Source organism: Mastigoproctus giganteus, chromosome 2 (genome assembly GCF_048544385.1).
Source record: "Mastigoproctus giganteus isolate SK-2022 chromosome 2, ASM4854438v1, whole genome shotgun sequence".
Taxonomy (NCBI): Eukaryota; Metazoa; Arthropoda; class Arachnida; order Uropygi; family Thelyphonidae; genus Mastigoproctus; species Mastigoproctus giganteus.
Window position 1 is genome coordinate 140801799 of NC_143576.1, and position 21442 is coordinate 140823240.

General features: G+C 38.1%; 1 protein-coding gene across 1 annotated transcript in view; it reads right to left on the reverse strand.

Moving 5' to 3' along the window:
• The window catches only part of LOC150089619 (WD repeat-containing protein 11-like), a 334891-nt gene that overhangs the window by 283641 nt on the left and 29808 nt on the right, over positions 1 to 21442 (reverse strand). Inside the window, exon 4 of the mRNA XM_090390050.1 lies at positions 17634 to 17787. Within this exon, the coding sequence (XP_090246176.1) occupies positions 17634 to 17787 (154 nt within the window). The remainder of the gene's footprint in view (positions 1 to 17633; positions 17788 to 21442) is intronic.

Below are 21442 nucleotides of genomic sequence, written 5' to 3' on the forward strand. Positions count from 1 at the left end.
GTTTATATACATGGAATAAACTTTTCATAAAATGTTTGGGTTTTTTTTTTTCTGATTTACAGCACAACTCAAAAGTACAGGTTTGCTGTAGCTATGAATTCCAAACTTTTACTTTTCAACCATTATTAAAGAAGTTACTCCTCAACATCCTGAAAGTTATGTCATACAGAATGCATTCTCTCAAGTATAGGTGGAAGTGAATGTTAAGCTTGCTTACTTGAATCAGTTTGCTAATACTAACAATGCATATTATAAATAAATATGCAACATCCTTCTTCTTTGGGGGAAGCAGTGTTCTCCTCATGGAACTATTTATTTGAAGGTTCAAGTATAACGCAATTCGTTGCAACTTGCTTCATGAAATCAATGCATCTTGTAGTAAACTTAGTTAGGCACATATTTAAGGGTTTTCCCAACTCATATAACAATGCTTGTTTTATTTATAATTTGTAACTCACTTAACAAGTTCTTTTTATGCACTTAACAAGTGAATAAAAAGAATCCAAGAGGAGGAGGGATGATTTTATAAACCATTTAGTTTTTCCACGGAAAAAAAAACAGGAAATAGTTAAGTCATGCACTTTATGATTTTATTCTTTATTCTGACATTATACTCAACATTAAAAATAGATGTTTTAGTAACAGCATTCTACTCTGACATGTTAAGTGAGGCAGTTGGCAAGTAATTTTTATCCAAAAAATTAAATTCCTCAACCACCTTCAATTCCAATGCTCAGTGGCATAATGCAAATAAAAAGTTAAGCTAAAATCTAAGCTATACAGAAATATTCAACACAAGAATGAACACATGACACGCTGCATACAAACATGAAATAGTAAAAAATTTTTGTGGCTATACTTCTCCAATTAAAAATAATTAATAATGCTGATTAAAAGTGAATACCATACTAGATAATATTAAAATTCACTATAATTCCAATAGATATTTTAATTTTTGTATTTCTTTTTAGTATATGAACTGCAAAGTGTGTCCACTAGAGGGCTAAACTTAATATTCTGGTATTAACTGTTTATATTATCTAAGAAGTTCTGTACTTTAAACAGATGATGTTCCACCAAAGAAAACCATATCAATGTAATAATACCAATTTTGGGTTTATGATATATAAGTTAAAGTGCACTTAGTTTTCAAAGCTTAAATGAAAACTTCCATAAGGAATGGGAAATTTGCCTCCCTTATGTGGAGGCATTGATTATAAATGCTACCATGGAAAGTAAATTACTTCAAGAAAATGCTATGGAGGCAGTGTTAGGTGGGTCGGAAAACTGCTAGTTTGGGCAGATTCACAGGCTAAAAGATTAATGGTAGCTGAAGGCAGAAGCAAAAGTGATTCTTGCACCGCTTCTATTGTAATGACCAGCAGCCTAGAGAGCAAGTTGCTGGGGATTTAAAGAGCTGCTGAGAGTCATCATGGAACAAGTAAATTCATGGGCTGTATTAGGGTAACAAAGAGCAAGAACAAGTGCATGTATAGGGGCTCACATCTGGTGAGTATGGGCTTGGCATACCCAGGGTCCTGAGCTGGATATCATCATTCTTCTCTTTCTTGGTGATTCCCTTCTACTTTTGACACTCTCACTCTCTCTCTCTCTCTCTCTCTCTCTCTCTCTCTCTCTCTCTCAGAGTAACTCAATTTTTTTTTTTTTTTTGGCTGGTGCAGCAAAAGGCTTAGGCTTTCTTGCAACATATGGCTAATAATAATAGTTGCATGTACACTAATGCTAGAAGTATAGTAAATAAAATTGATGAATTTGAAGTGCTAATCAAGACATCAAAGGCAGATATTGTTAGGATATCAGAGACACGGTGTCACACAGATATAAGCAGTGCAGATCTGGAATTTGGGGAGTACAATATGTACAGAAATGACAGACACGGTAGGAAGGGAGGAGGGGTTATGCTGTTAGTCAAGAAACAAAATCTAAGGAAATGCATCCAGTTGACATGGGTGGACACTGCAATGTTGAGACTGTTTGGTATGACATAAACGCTGGGAAAGGGAAAATGAGAGGAGGTGAATGTTATAGGTCTAATGACGCTGATGAGTACAATGAACAGTTGTGCAGAGAAAGAGAATGGGCCAGTAAATCAGAATGCCTTGTAATGGGGGATTTTAACTTTCCAGATATTGACTGGAATTTGTGGGTTGGTCACTCGCACGCTAGCAAGCTTTTGTGGATTTATTGGAGGATTGTTTTCTACAGAAACATATTCGAGGCGCAACCAGAGGGAATAATACCCTTGATCTGATGACACATGCATTAGGAATTTGCAGATAAAGGAACCACTAGGTGACAGTGATCACAGTCTACTGATGTGGGATTTACTTAAAGATGTAACTACAATCAAGGGTAAAGGGAAGGGTTTTTGTTTTCATAAAGGAGACTACAGAGGTCTCAGACAGTTTTTAAATTATAAAGAGTGGGATCAACTGATGATGTTACCATTGGTGAATTGTAAATGGGAAGCCTTCAGGAACTTGATATTGAGGTTACTAGGCTTTTCATACCAACTAAGAAATACTGTTCAAGGTTCAAGCCTAAATGGATGTCGGATGAATTAATGAGGCTTGTGGCAGATAAGAAAAATGCATGGGATGCATATAAATTACCAGGCGACACAGAAGCCTACGACAGATATAAGCTAGTCTGTAATCAAGTCACAAAGGAACTTAGGCAGGCGAAGGCAGATTACGAGAATCCTTTGGCAAAGAATGCAAAGAAACACAGCAAAGAGTTCTCTACTTATGTCAACTCTAGAAGGAAGGGGATGAATCAGATTGGTTCACTTAACATAGATGGTTCGACTATTGATGATCCTGCTCAAGTAGCTGATGAACTGAATGAGTATTTTGCATCTACATTCACACATGAGTAGTTATTCAAGAAGGAGAATGAGAGGTTTATCAAACTCTAACAGGGAGCTAAGAGATTTTGTGATAACTGAGAGCAAAGTGGAGGAAAAATTGTTGAATTTAAACATAAAAAAGGCACCTGGGGCAGTGGAATCTATCCAGTTATAAAGAAGGAGGTAGCAAGGGAAGTAAGCAAACCCTTAGCCATAATTATGAGAGCATCCTTAGAGTCAGGGGAGGTCCCCATTAACTGGAGATGTGCAAATATATCCCCAATCCACAAAGGGGGTTAAAAGGGTGACACAAATAATTATAGACCTGTTAGTTTAACTTCTGATCTGGAGAAAATAATGGAGTCACTGGTTAAAGAGGGGATACAGGATCATCTAGACAAGACAGCAGCAGCAGCAGCAATAGTTCAGACAGCATGGGTTTGTTAAGGGGAAATCTTGTCTGATGAATTTGATTGGATACTATTATCTGGTCACAAAGGAACTGGATGCTAAAAATAAAATATCATATACAGTAATACCCCGAAGTTACGCGATAGGTGGGTCCGACGAAAATCGCTTAAGTCGAATTCGCGTAAGTCGGGGTACAACTTTGCATATAAATACATATAAATTTTGTTTAATTGGGACCAAGGACTAACAAAAACACTAGTTTCGAAGAAAAATATTAATAAAATTGCAGTTCTTTATACATATTAATACAAAATATATATTAAAAAAATAAATGACTTACTTAAAAAAGTTATTTCGATGTCGACGGCTTCATAAAATCTAACAAATTTGTCTGACGACACAGCGCCTTCTTTTTTTCACGCAGAATTTCTTCGTAGCAAGCTAATAATTTTTTTATTCCTTGCTTTGTAACTATAACGCGTTCGTTGGAGTCTATGTTTTCTAAAATTTTTAAGCCCTTTTCAATTGAGCTGAGACCTTCTGTCAAGTTTGCAATTGTCATGTGCTTTTCTGGTGGAACTGGGTCTGAAGTGTCGGATACTTCAGTTACGTTTTGCTCACGCATCTCTATGAGCTCATTCATTGTCAGCTCCTGACTATGTGAATCCAACAGCTCGTTGACATCATCACCATCGACTTCCAAATCTAATTGCCCGGCAAGATTAACAACTTCTTCTATCACATGAGCGACATGATCAGTTTCTGGCGTTGTTTTCGTCTCGTTTTTGAAAAAAAACATAGACAAAGTTTCTTCCAGACACCATTCAATGTTTTTTTGTGAATTCCATTCCAAGATTCTTCAATGATTCTTACGGTATCTAAAACATTGAATTGTTTCCAAAAGTCTTTAACAGACATATCACTATTTTGTCTCATAGCTTCATTCAGACGTGCAAACGAACGGCTCGTGTAGTAGGCCTTGAATGTTTTGATGACTCCCTGGTCCATCGGTTGAAGCAAGCTGGTTGTGTTTGGAGGCAAAAACACAACTTTCACACGTGGGTTGAAATTAATTAGGGTGGCAGGAGGGTGACCGGGTGCATTGTCAATAAGAAGCATCACTTTAAATGGAATCTGTTTAGAATCGCAATAACGTTTGACTTCTGGTATGAAGGGGTGACCAAACCAGTCCTCAAAAACGGAACCTGTCACCCAAGCTTTATGATTTGACTTCCAAATCACTGGTAAACTAATTTTAGATATATTTTTTAAAACTCTTGGGTTTTCGGAGTGATAAATTAAGAGAGGTTTTAACTTGCAGTCACCAGCTGCATTCCCGCCAAGCATCATTGTCAATCGGTCTTTGGAAACCTTAAAGCCTGGAAAGCTTTTTTCTTCACGCGCGATAAAAGTTCTTTTAGGATCTTCTTCCAGAACAGGCCAGTCTCATCCAAGTTAAATACGGTTTCACTGCTATAGCCACCTTCTTCTATCATAGCCTTGAGTGTCTCGGGAAAAGAAGACGCAGCTTCTTTATCGGCACTTGCTGCCTCTCCACTCTCCGCGATACTGTGCCAGTTACAGCGAGTTTTAAATCGGTTGAACCAACCGTTACTAGCTACAAAGTTTTCATCTTTGTCCGCCTCCTCAGCTTCTTCTTTCAACCTCTCAAAAATCAGCTTAGCTTGATAGCACACAGTGTTCTGATCGACTGGACAATTCTTCACTTTTACTTGATTATCACACCATAATTTCAGCATTGTTTCCATCACAGCAATAATACCATGACGTTTACGAATTATGCTTGAGTTCAAGGATTGAGCATTTTTCACTGCTTCGAGAATTCTTTCTTTATCTTTTATGATGGTTCTTACTGTGGATTCCGGTAGCTCAAACTTCTTTGCCAATTCACAAATTTTCATTCTGCTATCAAAATCCTTGATAATGTTAAGTTTACATTCCAAAGATATCGTTTTCCTTTTCCTACTAGGTGCAGGAGAATCAGATTTACTTCGTTTGAATGACATAGTTTTTTAAGGGTTTAGAAAACTTTCGTCGATCGTAGAATCGTAATTGTGCACGTAGAGTTCGCACGAAACACGTCCAATGCGTATCACAGCAAGAAAACCACTGAGGGTCGTTTTTCATATGCCATCGATACAGTCAGTCCTCGTATAGAACGATAGTGTTAATTGTGTTCCTATAAACCCTCGTGCAATAAACAACAGGCCCTATGGGAAAAATCGGGTTAGGTGCCGACCACCCAAGATTGAACACACATTTGTAACCAAAACATTACCAAACACAATAAATAATCGTAATAAAATACTTATGTATTTTATTACGACTATTACGTAATAAAATATTGCTAATGCTTTTGCTTCTATTATAAGCAAACTTGTTTTTTGTTTGATTTTGTATCCAAACAGATGACAGCCATTCCATCTCTTCCAATTCTTTGTGTCTTAATCTAATGGATTTTAATTACACTTTGAGTTGTTCCTGCTATGAAAGTTGTTTTTATTTTCTCTGCATTCTTTGTAATTCTTGGCGTTGCCTCATTTAGGTCTGTAGCACGTGCAATATCACATGGTCTTTCATTTCGCTCAAAGCGTTTCACAGTTTCATATTTTTTCTCTATCGACAGAGGCGGACTGGCCATAAGCCTTACCAGGGAAACCCCGGTGGGCCGGTGTGATTTTGGCCATAAATCATAGTATGAGGCCACTATAAATTTTCCCGGGTAAGACTTTTTGACCCAGTCCGCCTCTGTTTATCGATATTGCTTTTTTTTTTTTCTCTCTGAATCTGCAGTGTCTTCGCCAGGATGCTTCCTTTTCACATCTTTTAAGTATTTCACAGGAATAAAGCACAATTACAAAACGAGGAGGCACCCTTGATACACATAAACAAAGCTGTGCACATGTAGCAACTGAATAAACAACACCATAAAGGCAGAGATACACTATTAACACCTCACATTTCGAGGGGTTACTCCCATAAAACAATAAAAATCCAGTTGCATTTCTGCTAGTGGAATCTGTTATAAACTGGTAGTAAACTCTATCTAATTGCATACTGATAGCTGGAATTGTGTTGGTTTTTACGTTATTATGATGAAATGTGTTTCCCCTTCACTGATATAAAAAACAAATACATTTTATGTATGTATTTATGTTTAATATCGATAAATCCCCTGGTTAATAGCTGTAAGCGGGTGTCTCTTAGGAGAAAATAAAGATAATAATAATAAAAAATAATTTTCAGAATCTTCTCTTCATTCCTATCGTGTTGCGTTCGGATGAGGTGATTCTGCGTTCGACTGCCATTTCTTGTAAACACAAAGGCGAATCGTGCATAAGCCAATTCGGTTCATGTTATATTATAAGATATCGTTACTGTATTTATAAATAGTGTATGATTGAATTCGTGTAGTGTACACACGTGTTATACGAGGACTGACTGTATACGGCTCGACCGACGCGATCCATTTCTCTCGTGAAAACGATGTAATTTCCGACAAAAGTTGAGCATGAATTCGAATGCACACACACAAATATGACAGTTGGAATACAAATTCTTGTATATGTGTGCAGCTCGTGTGCAGCAAAGTTGAATTTTGTTCATCTTTCGCTCTCACTCTATGCCGTCCCACCGTATATCGATAACATATGAAAAATGACCTTGAAGATAGTGGGTGGCAGCTTTGCCAAACGAAAAAATCAAGAACCGCGTAACTCCGAGTTCGCGTAAGTCGGGGTATTACTGTACTTAGATTTCAGGAAAGCTTTTGATACTGTTGCACATGGAAGACTGCTGTACAAATTGGAGCGGTATAGCATTAAGGGAAATTTACTGCAATGGATAAAGGGTTGGTTCAGTGGAAGACAGCAGAGAGTGGTAACATATGGACCCTGCTCTACGTGGACTAATGTTATTAGCAAAGTCCCCCGGGGTTCGGTGCTGGGCCGATTGTTGTTTTGTGCATTTATCAATGATATTGATGAAGGTATGTCGGGCTTAATGTGCAAGATTGCAGATGATACAAAGGTTTGCTGGGTTGTTAATAGCACTAAAAATAGTATGCTACTGCAACAGGATCTATAAAAGTTAAGCAAATGGGCCGAGAAGTGGCAACTGAAGTTTAATATTGACAAATACAAAGTACTGCATATGGGTAGCAGTAACGCAAGAGAAATGCACCAACTCTGTGGTACGACACTCGAGGAGGTGGAGAATGAGAAAGATCTGGTGGTAATTGTGCAGTCAGATATGAAGTTCATTGAGCAGTGCACACACGGTGCCAGAACAGGTAATAGAGTTTTGTCACTGACATATAGGAATTTTGCTAGCAGAAACAAGGTGACTATCCCTTTGTATAAGGCAATGGTCAGGCCACACCTTGAGTACTGTATATAGGTCTGGATGGCTCATTTTAGGAAGGATGTAGAGTTCCTAGAATGAATACAGAGAAGGGCAACAAGATTGGTGAGAAGAACAAAGGGGTACACTTATGAAGAAAGTCTTAAGTTCTGCAAGTTGCAGCATCTGGAGACTAGGCACCTGCGAGGTGATCTGATTGAGGTGTATAAGGCCTTGAATGGTTTGAGCAGGCTCAATGCTGACGGGATACTTTCGCTTGCTCAGACTAAGAACCTGAGAGAGCATAGATTCAAATTGAGGAAAGACAGTTAGCATTAGCAGGGGCACATGATGTAAGAAAGCAAGCTTATATAGCATCAACCAAAAAAAAAGAAAAACACACACCCCCTTCTCATTTCACCCATCCACTTGGTCCAAATGTTTGTCTAGTTCTGCCTTGAATCTGTTTAAGCTATCAACTTCTACAACGACAGATGGATGTTTGTTCCAGCAATCAATCACCCGCTGCCAAAAGGCAAACTTACACACATCTATCCTACTACTGTCTTTCCTCAATTTGAATTTATGCCCTCTCAGGCGATTATTCTGGGCAAGAGGAAGAATCCCATCAGCACTGAGCATGCTCAAACCATTCAAGGCTTTATACACCTCAATCAGATCATCTCACAGATGCCTAGTCTCCAGGCATTGTAATTTGCAAAACTTAAGCCTTTCTTCGTAAGAGAAACGCTTTGTTCCTTTCACTAATGTTGTTGCCCTTCTCTGCACTCGCTCCAGCAGCTCTAGATTCTTCCTAAAATGAGGCCTCCAGACCTGTGTACAGTACTCAAGGTGTGGCCTGACCATTGCCTTATAGAAGGGGATAATCACCTCCTTATCCATGCTAGAAACATTCCTTTATATCATTGACAAGACACCATGAGCTACTCTTGCAGACCATCTGCACTCCTCAGAAAACTGCCTATCTGCCTGCACAATTACCCCCAGGTCCATTTCACTCTCTACCACTGTCAGTGTAGTATCAGACAGTTGATACGTTACTGAGGGGTTACTGCTTCCCATATGCAGTACTTTAAATTTCTCAATGTTAAACTTCAGTTGCCACCTCTCAGCCCATCTACTCAACTTTTGTAGATCCTGTTGCAACAGCGTACTGTCATTAGTGTCATTAACGACCGTGCCGACCTTTGTATCATCTGAAAACTTGGACATTAAGACTGATATACTATCATCAATATCATTAATGAATACAGAAATTAACACTGGACCCAACACTGAAACCTGGGGGACTCCACTAATAACATTAGTCCACGAAAAGCAGTGTCCGTTGATTACCACTCTCTGTCTTCTCCCACTCAACCATCCCTTTATCCATAGCAGCAATTTGCCTCCAATGCCACACTGCTCCAATTTGTGCAGTAACTTGCACGTGCAACAGTATCATATGAGATCCAAATATACGATATCAAAATTATTCTTTGCATCCAGTTCCATTGTGACTACATCATAGTGTCCAATCAAATTGGTCAGACAAGACTTCTTAACAAACCCATGCTGTGTTCAAGCTATAACTGAAGTCTTGTCTAGATGATCCTGCAATGGTTCTTTAATGAGTTCCTCTATTAATTTCCCTGGAATAGAAGTTAAACTAACAGATCTGTAATTAGCTGTGTCTCCCTTTGATCCTCCTTTGTGGATAGGGATCACATTTGCACATTTCCAGTCCATGGGTACCTCCCCTGAATCCAAGGAAGCTCTCATAATTATGGCTAAGGTTTCCTTACTTCCTTTGCTGCCTCTTTTAATATGACTGGATAGATTTCATCCACCCCAAGTGCCTTTCTTATGTTTATCTTCAACAATTTCTCCTCCACTTTACTCTCAGTTATTACAAGATTATCTAGCTTACTGCCAGAGTAATACACCTCTGGCATTCCCCTCCCTGAATAACTCCTCATGGGTGAATGTAGTTGCAAAATATTCACTTTGTTTGTTAGCCACCTGAACAGGATCATCAACAGTTGAACCATCGATATCAAGTAGACCAATCTGATTCATCCCCTTCCTTCTAGAGTTTACATAAGTAAAGAACTCTTTGCTGTTTTTCTTTGCATCCTTTGCCAAGGATTTCTCATAATCTGCCTTTGCCTGCCTAATCTCCTTTGTGACTTAGTTACAGATCAGCTTATATCTATCATAGGCTTCTGTGTCACCTGTCAATTTATGTATCCCATGCATTTTTCTTCTCTGCCACATGTCTAATTAGTCCATATGACATCCATTTAGCCCTAAATCTTGAATAATATTTCTTAGTTGGTATGAAAAGCCTAGTAGCTTCCAAGATTATTTCTTTGAATGTGTCACATTTTGAATTTTCTGTTGGTAACATCATCAGTTGATTCCACCGTATAGAATTTAAATACTGTCTCAGACACCGTAGTCGCCTTTACGAAAGCAAAAACCCTTCCCTTTACTCTTGAAGGTAGTTACCTCTTTGAGTTAATCCCACTTCAGCAGACTGTGATCACTGCCATCTAGTGGTTCCTTTATCTGCAGATTCTTAATGCATGAAGAATCACTACTGATAATGAGATCAAGAGTATTACTCCCTCTATTTGCCTCCCGAACATGCTGCTGTAGAAAACAATCATCCAATAAATCCACAAAAGCCTTGCTTTTGTGAATTTATGGGATGATTGTTTCTACAGCAGTGTAAGTGACCAACCCACAAATTCCAGTCAATCTCTGGGAAATTAAAATCCCCCATTATAAGACACACTGATTTACTGGCCCACTATTTCTCTGCACAATTGCTCATTATACTCATCAGATTCATTAGGCCGATAACACACACCTACTCTCATTTTTCCTTTCCTAGTGCTTATGTCAGACCAAACAGACTCAATATTGCATTGTCCACCAACATCAATTGGATGCACTTCCTTAGATTTTGTGTGTTTCTTAACTAACAGCATAACCCCTCCTCCCTTCCTGTCCTGTTTATCCTTTCTGTATACATTGTAATCCCCAAATTCCAATTCTGCTGCTTATGTCTGTGTGACACCACGTCTCTGATATCCCAACAATATCTGCCTTTGATGTCTTGACTAGCACTTCAAGCTCATCAAATTTATTAACTATACTCTTAGCATTGGTCTACAAGCAAGTATACATGCATCTGTTTCTACTCTTAGTTACCCTAACACAGCCCATGTTCCAGTATGATTTCCAGCAGCCCTGGAAATCCCTATTGCCCTGCTTTCTTTCCAGGCTGCTGCTCAATTGCATTTCAATAGAAGCAGTGCAAGAATCACTTTCACTTCTACCAGCGGCTACTGTTAATCTATTAGTCCGTGTACCCCCAAGCTAGCAGTTTTCCAACCCACCTAACTCTGCCTCGATAGCATCAGCAAATATTCTTGCACCCTTTCTATTTAAGTGTATCCCATCCCTGTAGAAGCAGTCTCTCCTGTTAAAAAGCACAGACCAGGCTAAGAAAAATTCTACCCCTTAGGCCTTGCACAATCTCTCTCTCTCCAGGGCCGAATTGATCGACAAGGCTCTCATCTTATACTCCCTCCTCTCATGTCTGGGCAGAATTATTATTAAGTAAATATACAGTATTAATAAGAAAAGATGCACCAGTTCTGAATGTATATATTTCTTCAACATATACTCAATGATTTCTGAATTGTGACCACCCCATCCATAATGGACTATGCCATATAGCTCACAGTATAAAAAGCCAAACTGCTTTTACACCAGATCAGTGATAATTTGAATCTGGCCATGCAAGATAAAATGATAAAGTAGCAGTTATGGGACATAGTCCATTATGGACAAATAGCTGCTAATGCATTGGATGCTTCTATATCAGAAATGGCATATCTTGTCAGTTGTCACAGCAGTTTAGGTGAACAAAGAATAGTGTCAAACGGGTCAAAGCACCTCCCACAGAACAGACAAAACTGTAAAGGATTACATAATGTGAATGTTCATGATGAGCAAAGGGGGCAGTGCATTGTACAGGCTCAATTCCAGTTCAAGGAAGAAATAGACAAACTTTTGGATGGAATGGATAGGTGAAATGGGAAGGGTTTTTTTTTTTTTTTTATTTTGTTTTGGCTGATGCTGTATAAGCTTGCTTTCTTGCATCATATGCCACTACTAATGATAATTACAGTTTGCAGTGCCATATGGGGAATGCAAGAACAATGTCCGAAATGATGAGGTGCCGCACACCCAGATGTATGGGGTTCTAAAGCAGATGACCCAAGAGACACCCTCTTCTCATTGCTGATCATATAGACAGCAAAGGCTGTGAGGTCAACAACACTCTGGTTAGACATTGGAGGACTGGAATAGGAGTGTGCTGGTCAGATGAGTCCATATACCTGGTGCAACATGCTGATAGATGCCTTCGTGTGTGGAGCAAGCAACATGAGTCCATGAACCCATCATGCATAGTGCCCACTATTCAGGCAGGAGGCAGTGGCTGCTTAATACGGGGCATTTTTTGCTGGCAAGAACTAGGACCCCTGGTGCATATGGACCAATGTTTTACTGGAAAGGTCTACTGGCAGCTCTTAGGAGACCATTTGTACTCTGCCAGGTTGCATTTTTTCCTGGGCAGAAACGGGACTTTCCAAGACAATAATACAACTGTAATCAGTCCCACAATGTGGATTTAAGGAACACAGCAGATCACTCCAGTACCTGCCCAGCTCAGCCTTAAATTTATTTAGGCTATCAACTTCCACAACAAAGGATGGAAGTCTGTTCCACCAACCGACCACCCGCTGGCTAAAGGCAAAATCCGCACATCTATCCTACATCTGTCTTTCCCCAATTTGAATTTATGCCCTCTCAGGCGATTATTCTGAGCAAGAGGAAGAATTCCATCAGCATTCAGCATGCTCAAACCATTCAAAGCTTTATACAGCTCAATCAGATCACCTCGCAGGTGCCTAGTCTCCAGACACTGTAATTTGCAAAATTTAAGTCTTTCTTTGTAAGAGCAACCCATTGTTCCATTCACTAATCTTGTTGCCTTTCTTTGTACTCGTTCCAACAGCTCTACATCCTTCTTAAAATGAGGCCTCCAGACCTGTATACAGTACTCAAGGTATGGCCTGACCATTGCCTTATATAAGGGGATAATCACCTCCTTAACCCTGCTAGAAAAATTCCTGTATATCATTGAAAAGACACTGAGCTACTCTTGCAAACCGTCTGCACTGTCAGAAAACTTCATATATCTGCCTGCACAATTACCCCCAGGTCCTTTTCGTTCTCTACCACTGTCAGTGTAGTACCACAGAGTTGATACATCACTCTAGGGTTGCTGCTTCCCATATATAGTACTTTACATTTTTCAAGGTTAAACTTCATTTGCCACCTCTCAGCCCATCTGCTCAACTTTTCTAGATCCTGTTGCAGCAGCATACTGTGACTAGTGTCCTTAACAACCCTGCCAACCTTCGTATCGTCTGCAAACTTGGACATAAAGCTTGATATATCATCATCAATATCATTTATAAATACAGAAAACAACAATGGACCCAATACTGAACAATGAGGGACTCCACTAATAACATTAGTCCACGATGAGCAGTGTCCATTGATTACCACTCTCTGTCTTCTCCCATCCCTTTATCCATAGCAGCAAATTTGTAGGTGGTAAATGACTTTCATCAGCTGGTGAAATACCACCACTTTGCTTACTGGAGGCTTGAAGTGGTGAAACCCATGTTTAGTCTCTAGAGCAAAGTTTCCGGCATCCCCCTCCCCCATACTTCTCCTCCAACCCATGCATGGTAGTAAGTACTATAGGTTTTGATAACTTTCGTGTTTGGGGTTTTCATAAAAAATTTGCCTCCAATGCCACACTGCTCCAATTTGTGCAGCAGTCTTCCATATGCAACAGCATCAAAAGCTTTTCTAAGATCCAAACATATGATATCAAAGTTATTCCCTGCATCCAGTTCCTTTGTGACCAAATCATAGTATTCAATCAAATTGGTCAGGCAAGGCTTTCCCTTAACAAAACCATGCTGTGTCCGAGCTATAACTGAAGTCTTGTCTAGATGATCCTGCAGTGCTTCTTTAACCAGTGCCTCCATTAATTTTCCGTGAACAGAAGTTAAACTAACAGGTCTATAATTACCTGTGTTGCCCTTTGATCCTCCTTTGTGAATTGGAGTCACATTTACACATCTCCAGTCCATGGGTACTTCCCCTGAGTACAAAAAAAGCTCTCATAATTATGGCTAAGGGTTTGCTTACTTGCTTTGCTGCCTCCTTTAATATAACTGGATAGATCCCATCCACCCCAGGTGCCTTTTTCACGTTTATCTTCAACAATTTCTCCTCCACTTTCCTCTCAGTTATTACAAAATCATTCAGCTCACTGCCAGAGTTTAACTCACCTCTGGCATTCCCTTCCCTGAATAACTCCTCATGGGTGAATGTAGATGCAAAATACTCATTTAGTTTATTACCCACCTGAGCAGGATCATCAACAGTTGAACCATCAATATCCAGTGGACCAATCTGATTCATCCCTTTCCTTCTAGAGTTTACATAGGTAAAGAACTCTTTGCTGTTTTTTCTTTACATCCTTTGCCAAGGATTTCTCATAATCTGCCTTTGTCTGCCTAATCTCCTTTGTGACTTGGTTACAGACCAGCTTATATCTATCATAGGCTTCCATGTTGCCCATTAATTTATATGTATCCCATGCATTTTTCTTCTCTGCTACATGTCCCATTAGTTCATCTGACATACATTTAGCCCTAAACATTGAACAATATTTCTTAGTTGGTATGTAAAGCCTAGTAGCTTCCAAGATAATTTCTTTGAATGCTTCCCATTTTGAATTTGCTGTTGGTAACATCATCAGTTGGTCCCACCGTATAGAATTTAAATACCATCTCAGACCACCATAGTCACCTTTACGAAAGCAAAAACTCTTCCCTTTACCTTTCATGGTAGTTACCTCTTTGAGTAAATCCCACTTCAGCACACTGTGATCACTGCCACCTAGTGATTCCTTTATCTGCAGTTTCTTAATGCATAATCACTACTGATAATGAGATCAAGAGTATTACTCCCTCTAGTTGCCTCCCAAACATGCTGATGTAGAAAACAATCATCCAATAAATCCCCAAAAGCCTTGCTAGTGTGCGAGTGATCAACCCACAGAATCCAGTCAATATCTCGGAAACTAAAATCCCCATTATGAGACTCTCTGATTTACTGGCCCACTCTATTTCCCTGTACAGTTCCTTATTATACTCATCAGAGTCATTAGGCATATAACACATTCCTACTCTCAATTTTGATCTCCCAATGCTTATGTCACACCAAACTGACTCGACACTGCACTGTCCAGTGATGTCGACTGGCTTCACTTCCTTGGATTTTGTGTTTCTTAACTAATAGTATAACCCCTCCTCCCTTCCTATCTTGTCTATCCTTCCTGTACACATTGTACTCCTCAAATTCCAGTTCTGCATTCCTTATATCTGTGTGACACCATGTCTCTGATATCCCAACAATATCTGCCTTTGATGTTCTGAGCAATACCTCAAATTCATCAAATTTATTTACCAAACTCCTAGCATTGGTGTACATGCAAGTATACATGCACCTGTTCCTATTCTTAGCTACCCTAACACAACCCATGTGTTTACTTGTACCGCAATGACTCCCAGCAGTCTCTGAAATACCCTGCACCTTGTTTTCCAGTCTGTTGCTCATTCCAATGGAAGCGGTTCAAGAATCACTTTCACCTCTGCCAGTGGCTACTATTAATCTATTAGTCCTTATATCCCCCCCAAGCTAGCAGTTTTCCGACCCACCTAACACTGCCTTGATAGCATCAGCAAATATTCTTGCACCCTTTCTATTTAAGTGTATTCCATCCCTGTAGAAGCATTCTCTCCTGTTAACAAGTACAGACTAGGCTGAAAAAAATTCTACCCCTTGAGCCTCACACAATCTTTCCAGGGCCGAATTGATTGACAAGGCTCTCATCATATACTCCCTCCTATCGTATCTGGGCAGAATTGCAGACACTTTCAATTCAACCCTAATTCACGGCTTTTTTTCAACAGTGACCTGTACTTGTTAAGTAATTCTGTCGGTCTCCTACTCTTAATATTATTAGTGTCAACGTGTACAACAATATCACCCTTTGTGCCCTTAAAAGATGATATCTGCTCTACAATATCATAAAACTTTGCCCCTGGCAGACATACCCTGGTCCTGTTCCACCTATCCTTTTTTACATAGCAAATTCCTCGTTTCCCTGACAATAGAGTCACCAACAACTACTAGTTCCCCTACTACTAGTTACAGATGGATGCAATCATCATCTATTCTGAAACTGTGGAAAGCCTTGCAGGCAAGATGGCTGCAGATCTCTACAGACATTTAGTGGATCCAATGCCTGGGCAAATAGTGGCTGTTATCCGTGCAAAAGGTGGCCCTACACGGAACTAGGTATGTGGTCTTAATTCAGTGATCATTCAGTGTATGATGCCAGTTTAGCATGTGTGAAGGGCACATCAGTTTGACTGTTGACCATGTGAGCTGGAAAGTAAGATACTGACCAGTCCTCAACACATGATGTATGGAAATGGTGGTCTTCAGACATCTAGTGGAGTCAATGCCTAGATGAATAGCAGCTGTTATCCATACGAACAGTGGCCCAACATGGTATTAGGTAGTTCATCATAATGATCACTGAGTGTATGCTGGCATTAGTGCCAGTTTTTGTTTGAATAATGACTATGTAATCACTGTATATCGAAGACTATTTGCAGCCATTGAAGTTTATCATAGCTACAACCAGTGTTTCTTCAGAGACCTTCCACAGGAGCTGTGATTTCACCTTTCTGCTTTTCAACAGTATATGAATTATTCCTATAGAAACTATCCTTCAGGAATCCTTATAAGATATAATCACAGGGATTTAGATGTGGCAAGTACAGTGGTCAAGACCATCCAATCAAATATTGTCCAGTATAACAATTAAAAATGATCCTATCATTAAGATGTCCCTTAAGGAAATGAGGAACCACATTTGCCATATGTGGTCTTGCCTCATCTTGTTAGAAAAATGTTTTACCTATGTTCACTCCCAAGTCTTGACTTGTTGGAACACAGCAACCATGAAAGAATTTCAGATAGTATTCTACATTAACTGTGTTGCTGACAAAGCTGAAATTGTTGGTGCAATTTACACTGATGAAATTTCATGCCATGCCACACATTTTTCAAGATGCAAAGGCATCCTCATGGCTCCATGGTTGCACGGGTATTCTCGCTGCCCCATACATGCACATTCTGTTTACTGACCTAGCCACTAAGGTATAAATATGCTTTGTCAGCGAGCCATATGGGGTAACTGTTATGTTGTTTTTCATAATATTAATGAAATGAATCACCCTTTTCTTTGTCACTATTGTTCAGACATTGTCACACTGCAATATTTTCAGGAATGCTCACAGACTTCTTTCTGCAAAAAACGCACTTCTTTTTACAGTCACTCAGTAGTCTGATTATTCTTGTATTTATTATAATAAATGTATTACAGAACCTATAAAAATCTCTTTATTAACACCAAAATTATTTATATTTCTTGACTCTTTCTGTAAAACAATCTCACAGTACGCTGTCACAAAACTGCCAGTTTGATAAAACCTTTTCACACACACAAAAAACACACTATCCAATGGTATACTCCACCATGTTTACAGAATTTTTCTACTAGCAGATATCCCTAACCAATTAAAAAACTACTGTCTTATATGCTTAATGACACCAAACTTAGTGCCAGCATAAAACATTAAAAAAATAAGCATTCAAAACTGTTGTTTTTTCTTGATGACCCTCTATGACACTAAGTAAGAATCTATTACATAAATATAATTAAGCAAAAATATAAATAAAATGCTACTTTTACCTGAAATCGGTTTAGTTCCTTCAGATAAAACTGATATGGATGTAGCTTGTTTAACATCCCAAATTATAATACAACCAGAAGAATCAGCAGAGGCCAACTTCAGAACATATGGATTAGAAACATCATGATAAAATCGCTCTCTGGCCCATTTTACCTAAAGTGAAATATCTTAGTATTAAAACTGACAAAATCATGCAAAAAAGTAAAGTTAATATATCATCACCTTTGATACTTTCAGATCATGTATCACATGTAAGTCACCAAGTGCTTTGAAGTATTCATCTGTTTTCAACAGACTGAGCTGCTTCATCATGTATCATAAAACAGCTGTTGAAGTATGAAGTGCAAGAGGGAAATATTTCAACTTTTTTCTTACCAATTAATATGTTAAATCTGCGATATAATATGTATCAAAGAAATAAATATACATTTGAAAAAAATTTTCTTCCTTTATTTACAATTATTGTGTTATTTTCTGTTACTTGACATTTCTTTGAATTTACTTACATATTTTATTAACTTAAAATACTCGGGTTTTTTTTTTTTTTTTTCCCCAGTTTTAAAGTATGATATGTATTGTATATCATATCATATCACTTGAATGTCCAAAATTCTTTAAATAACTAAAATGTTATCGTGAATAGAGCACATACAGTAACATTTGCTATAAAGTTGAACCAACTTCTGGGTAATAGAGAATAACTTTAAGTTTTTATTTACCAACCAGAAAATGTGTACACAGCAATAAATGGCAGCATAATCACAAAACTGTAGTCATGGTGGAATTTACTAACAAAATTCCATCCTCTAGGTTTGTCACCGATTGACATTTTCTGCGTGAGCTGTAACTAATATGGTTTTATCTTCAGGGTGACATAACACATTGGTCTTGACATGTTAAGCTCATGACTGGTATATTGAATGGATTTCCCTGAACTTTGTAAAACTTCCTCAAATCAGCTCCACTGTGCCCTCACTGTTTGGCCATCACCTCAGCCCGGATGACTGCACAACAGACATCCTTTATGAATTTTCTGTACCACTGCAGAACTTTTATTAATAAAACGATAAATCTTTCCTTTAGTTTAAAAGACCATTAAACATACAAAATTTCAAATGTGTGCATGTAGTTCTGTAGGTTGCCTGCCAGTTACAAAATTTCTTTTTAATTTCTGAAAAAAGTTATTTTTCAGATTTTTAATCATGATTAAAAATCAATTAAGTGAGGGATAATTTTTGAGAGGCAGCTGTCAGAACCTACCACCACCACCAGGTTAAGGACACAAAAAGTGATATTGCTGCACATGATAGTACTAATGGTGTTAAGAATAGAAAAACAGGTACAGAGCCATGAGTTAGGATAAAATTGTCTGGTTTGACGATATAAGGGGGAATAAGTGATGAGAACCTAGTCAATTAGCTCAGCCCTGAAGAAATTGTGCATGGCTAGTGGGTTATAATTTTTATCAGTGTTCTGTGCTTGTTAGATAGAATACACTTAAAATAGAATAGAATATTTGCTGATACAAGAATACACACATTAAAATAGAATAAACTATTTGCTGATACAAGAATACACACATTAAAATAGAATAGACTATTTGCTGATACAAGAACACACAAAAATATTTGCTGATGCTATCAAGGCTGTATTATCTGGGTCACAACACTGCTGGTTTGGGTTGGGGGGAAATACACAGACAATAATAGTTTAATGGCAACCACAATTAGAGGTGAAATTGATTCCTGTGCTGCTTCCAAAATCCAGCCAACATATACTTATCTGTACATTAATGTTAGGAATATAATAAATAAATTTGAAGAAACTGAAGTACTGGTTGTCATCAAATGCAGACATTAGGGATATCAGAAAACATAGTGCCACTCAGACATAAGGAAGTACAGAACCTGAGGATTATAACAGAATGATCAGCACAATGTGTCTAAGTGTATTTGTAACAGGATCCTTTTCCCCCATTAGCCGCTGAATCTTCTGGACTGGCATAAGCCATGCACCAGCTGTGTATGTATAGTGTAGGGTGCATTTAAGTGTAATGCTAAATGCCTATGACAGCCAGGGGTGACAAACACCAGGTTGGCTGCCTCCTGCCTCCCATCCTGAGCCACAAGGAGGCACGCCTTTTTGTACTAAGTTGCACATACTGGACTTTTCTGTAACTAGTTCCAGAGAGGTCCAAGGAAGAAATAGTGGGTGATTGTGGAAGAAGTATGGGAAGTTGGATAAGGAATGGGAAAAAGGATAGGTTAATTGGGATGAAAGTCAGAGGCATCTCTTCAAAGGTAGAAGAGAGAAGGCATAGAAAGTAATCAGCTAAAAATAATTTTAAATAATTATTTTTAAATAAAAATTATTTAAAATATTTCCTAAAATATTTAATGAGTCAATCAAAATTTTTAAATAGTTTCTTAAAAAACAAACAATTGATACTTTTATCATTAAGATGAGTTCCCAACTTGGTTATAAATAAACCTGCTGCAGAAAAGGCTCTTTCTGATTCAACAGAAGTTTAATCAGAAATGGAATGGTTTTTAAGTACATTATATATCACAATGCTTGAAGCTCTATTCTGTTGAACCCAAATAATAACAGTTCTTGCTTCAAATGCTTGTTTAAAAACTCTGAGCCTGAATTAAAAATGTTGAATAAATATAGAGTTTTTCTCTAAATTTGTCTGCAATTTCCTGACTTTCCTCTTCTTCTGAATGAACTACATTGTGATTCGCCTCATTGAAAAGCTTTGACAACGTCATCTTTACAAATTCAAATAATGATTTCTTATTCAGTAAAGAGGGAAAGGCAGGAATAGCTGTGAAATTTTCATATTTTTCTCCCATGTTTAAATACTGAATCAGCCCAATGAAAGTAGTGTTTATTCTCTCACTAATCCTCTATATTAAAGAGTTTTTTTTTATTTTCTTGATAAATCCTGATATTCGTCAACTTAGCTCATCAATTATAAAAGCAAATACGCCCTCAGCAGTAAGCAAAGTTGCATCACAGTTACACATTTTTCTGCACCAATTTTTACTGGTTGTAGGACTGACACAATATCATGAAGGGCATCAAATTCTTCATCAGTTAGAGGTTGATTCTCTTTAATATCAATAAAGGCTTTAGCAGCTGCTGATCTTATTTCTAAAAATCACTTAAGATTTGCCAATAAACTATTCCAATGATATCTGGAATCTAAAATTAAAATCTTTTCACGACCATGCTCTGCTTTCAAGTAATTTTGTAAAATTTAATTCTTGAGTGGTAACTTTCAAAATAATCTTACCGCTCTTCTAACCCCGTTGAGTCTCATTAATATCTGGGACCATTTTAATGCTTTCTTCTTTGTCTACATTGTTATCATGTCTTCACTGATGACAATTTGATTAATTTTCTCAGCAGTTAACTTCTCAATTTCAACTGCTGTGCAGAATAGTTTCAGTGCATTAAACTTATGGCTTAACTCATCTTCATCTGACTCATTTTCTATGCTAATATTTATATCAAAATCACTTGTTTTCTTATAAAGAACATCACATATAACAAGATGTATGCCACAAACAATGTTTGTTGCAACTCACTAGTTTTTCAAATTTAATCATCATACTGGCACTATCTGTAATGCAACAACAATGTGCTACTGAATACTGGGATGAAATTCTTCTAGTTTAGTCTCTATTGCTCTTAGAGCACTTTCTGCAGAAAATGATCCAATAATTCGTACCATTCCTAAGTTCCAAAATTTGCCTTCATCCACAAATGTTTACATTTAAGTATCTTTTATTTTTTCGAAGAC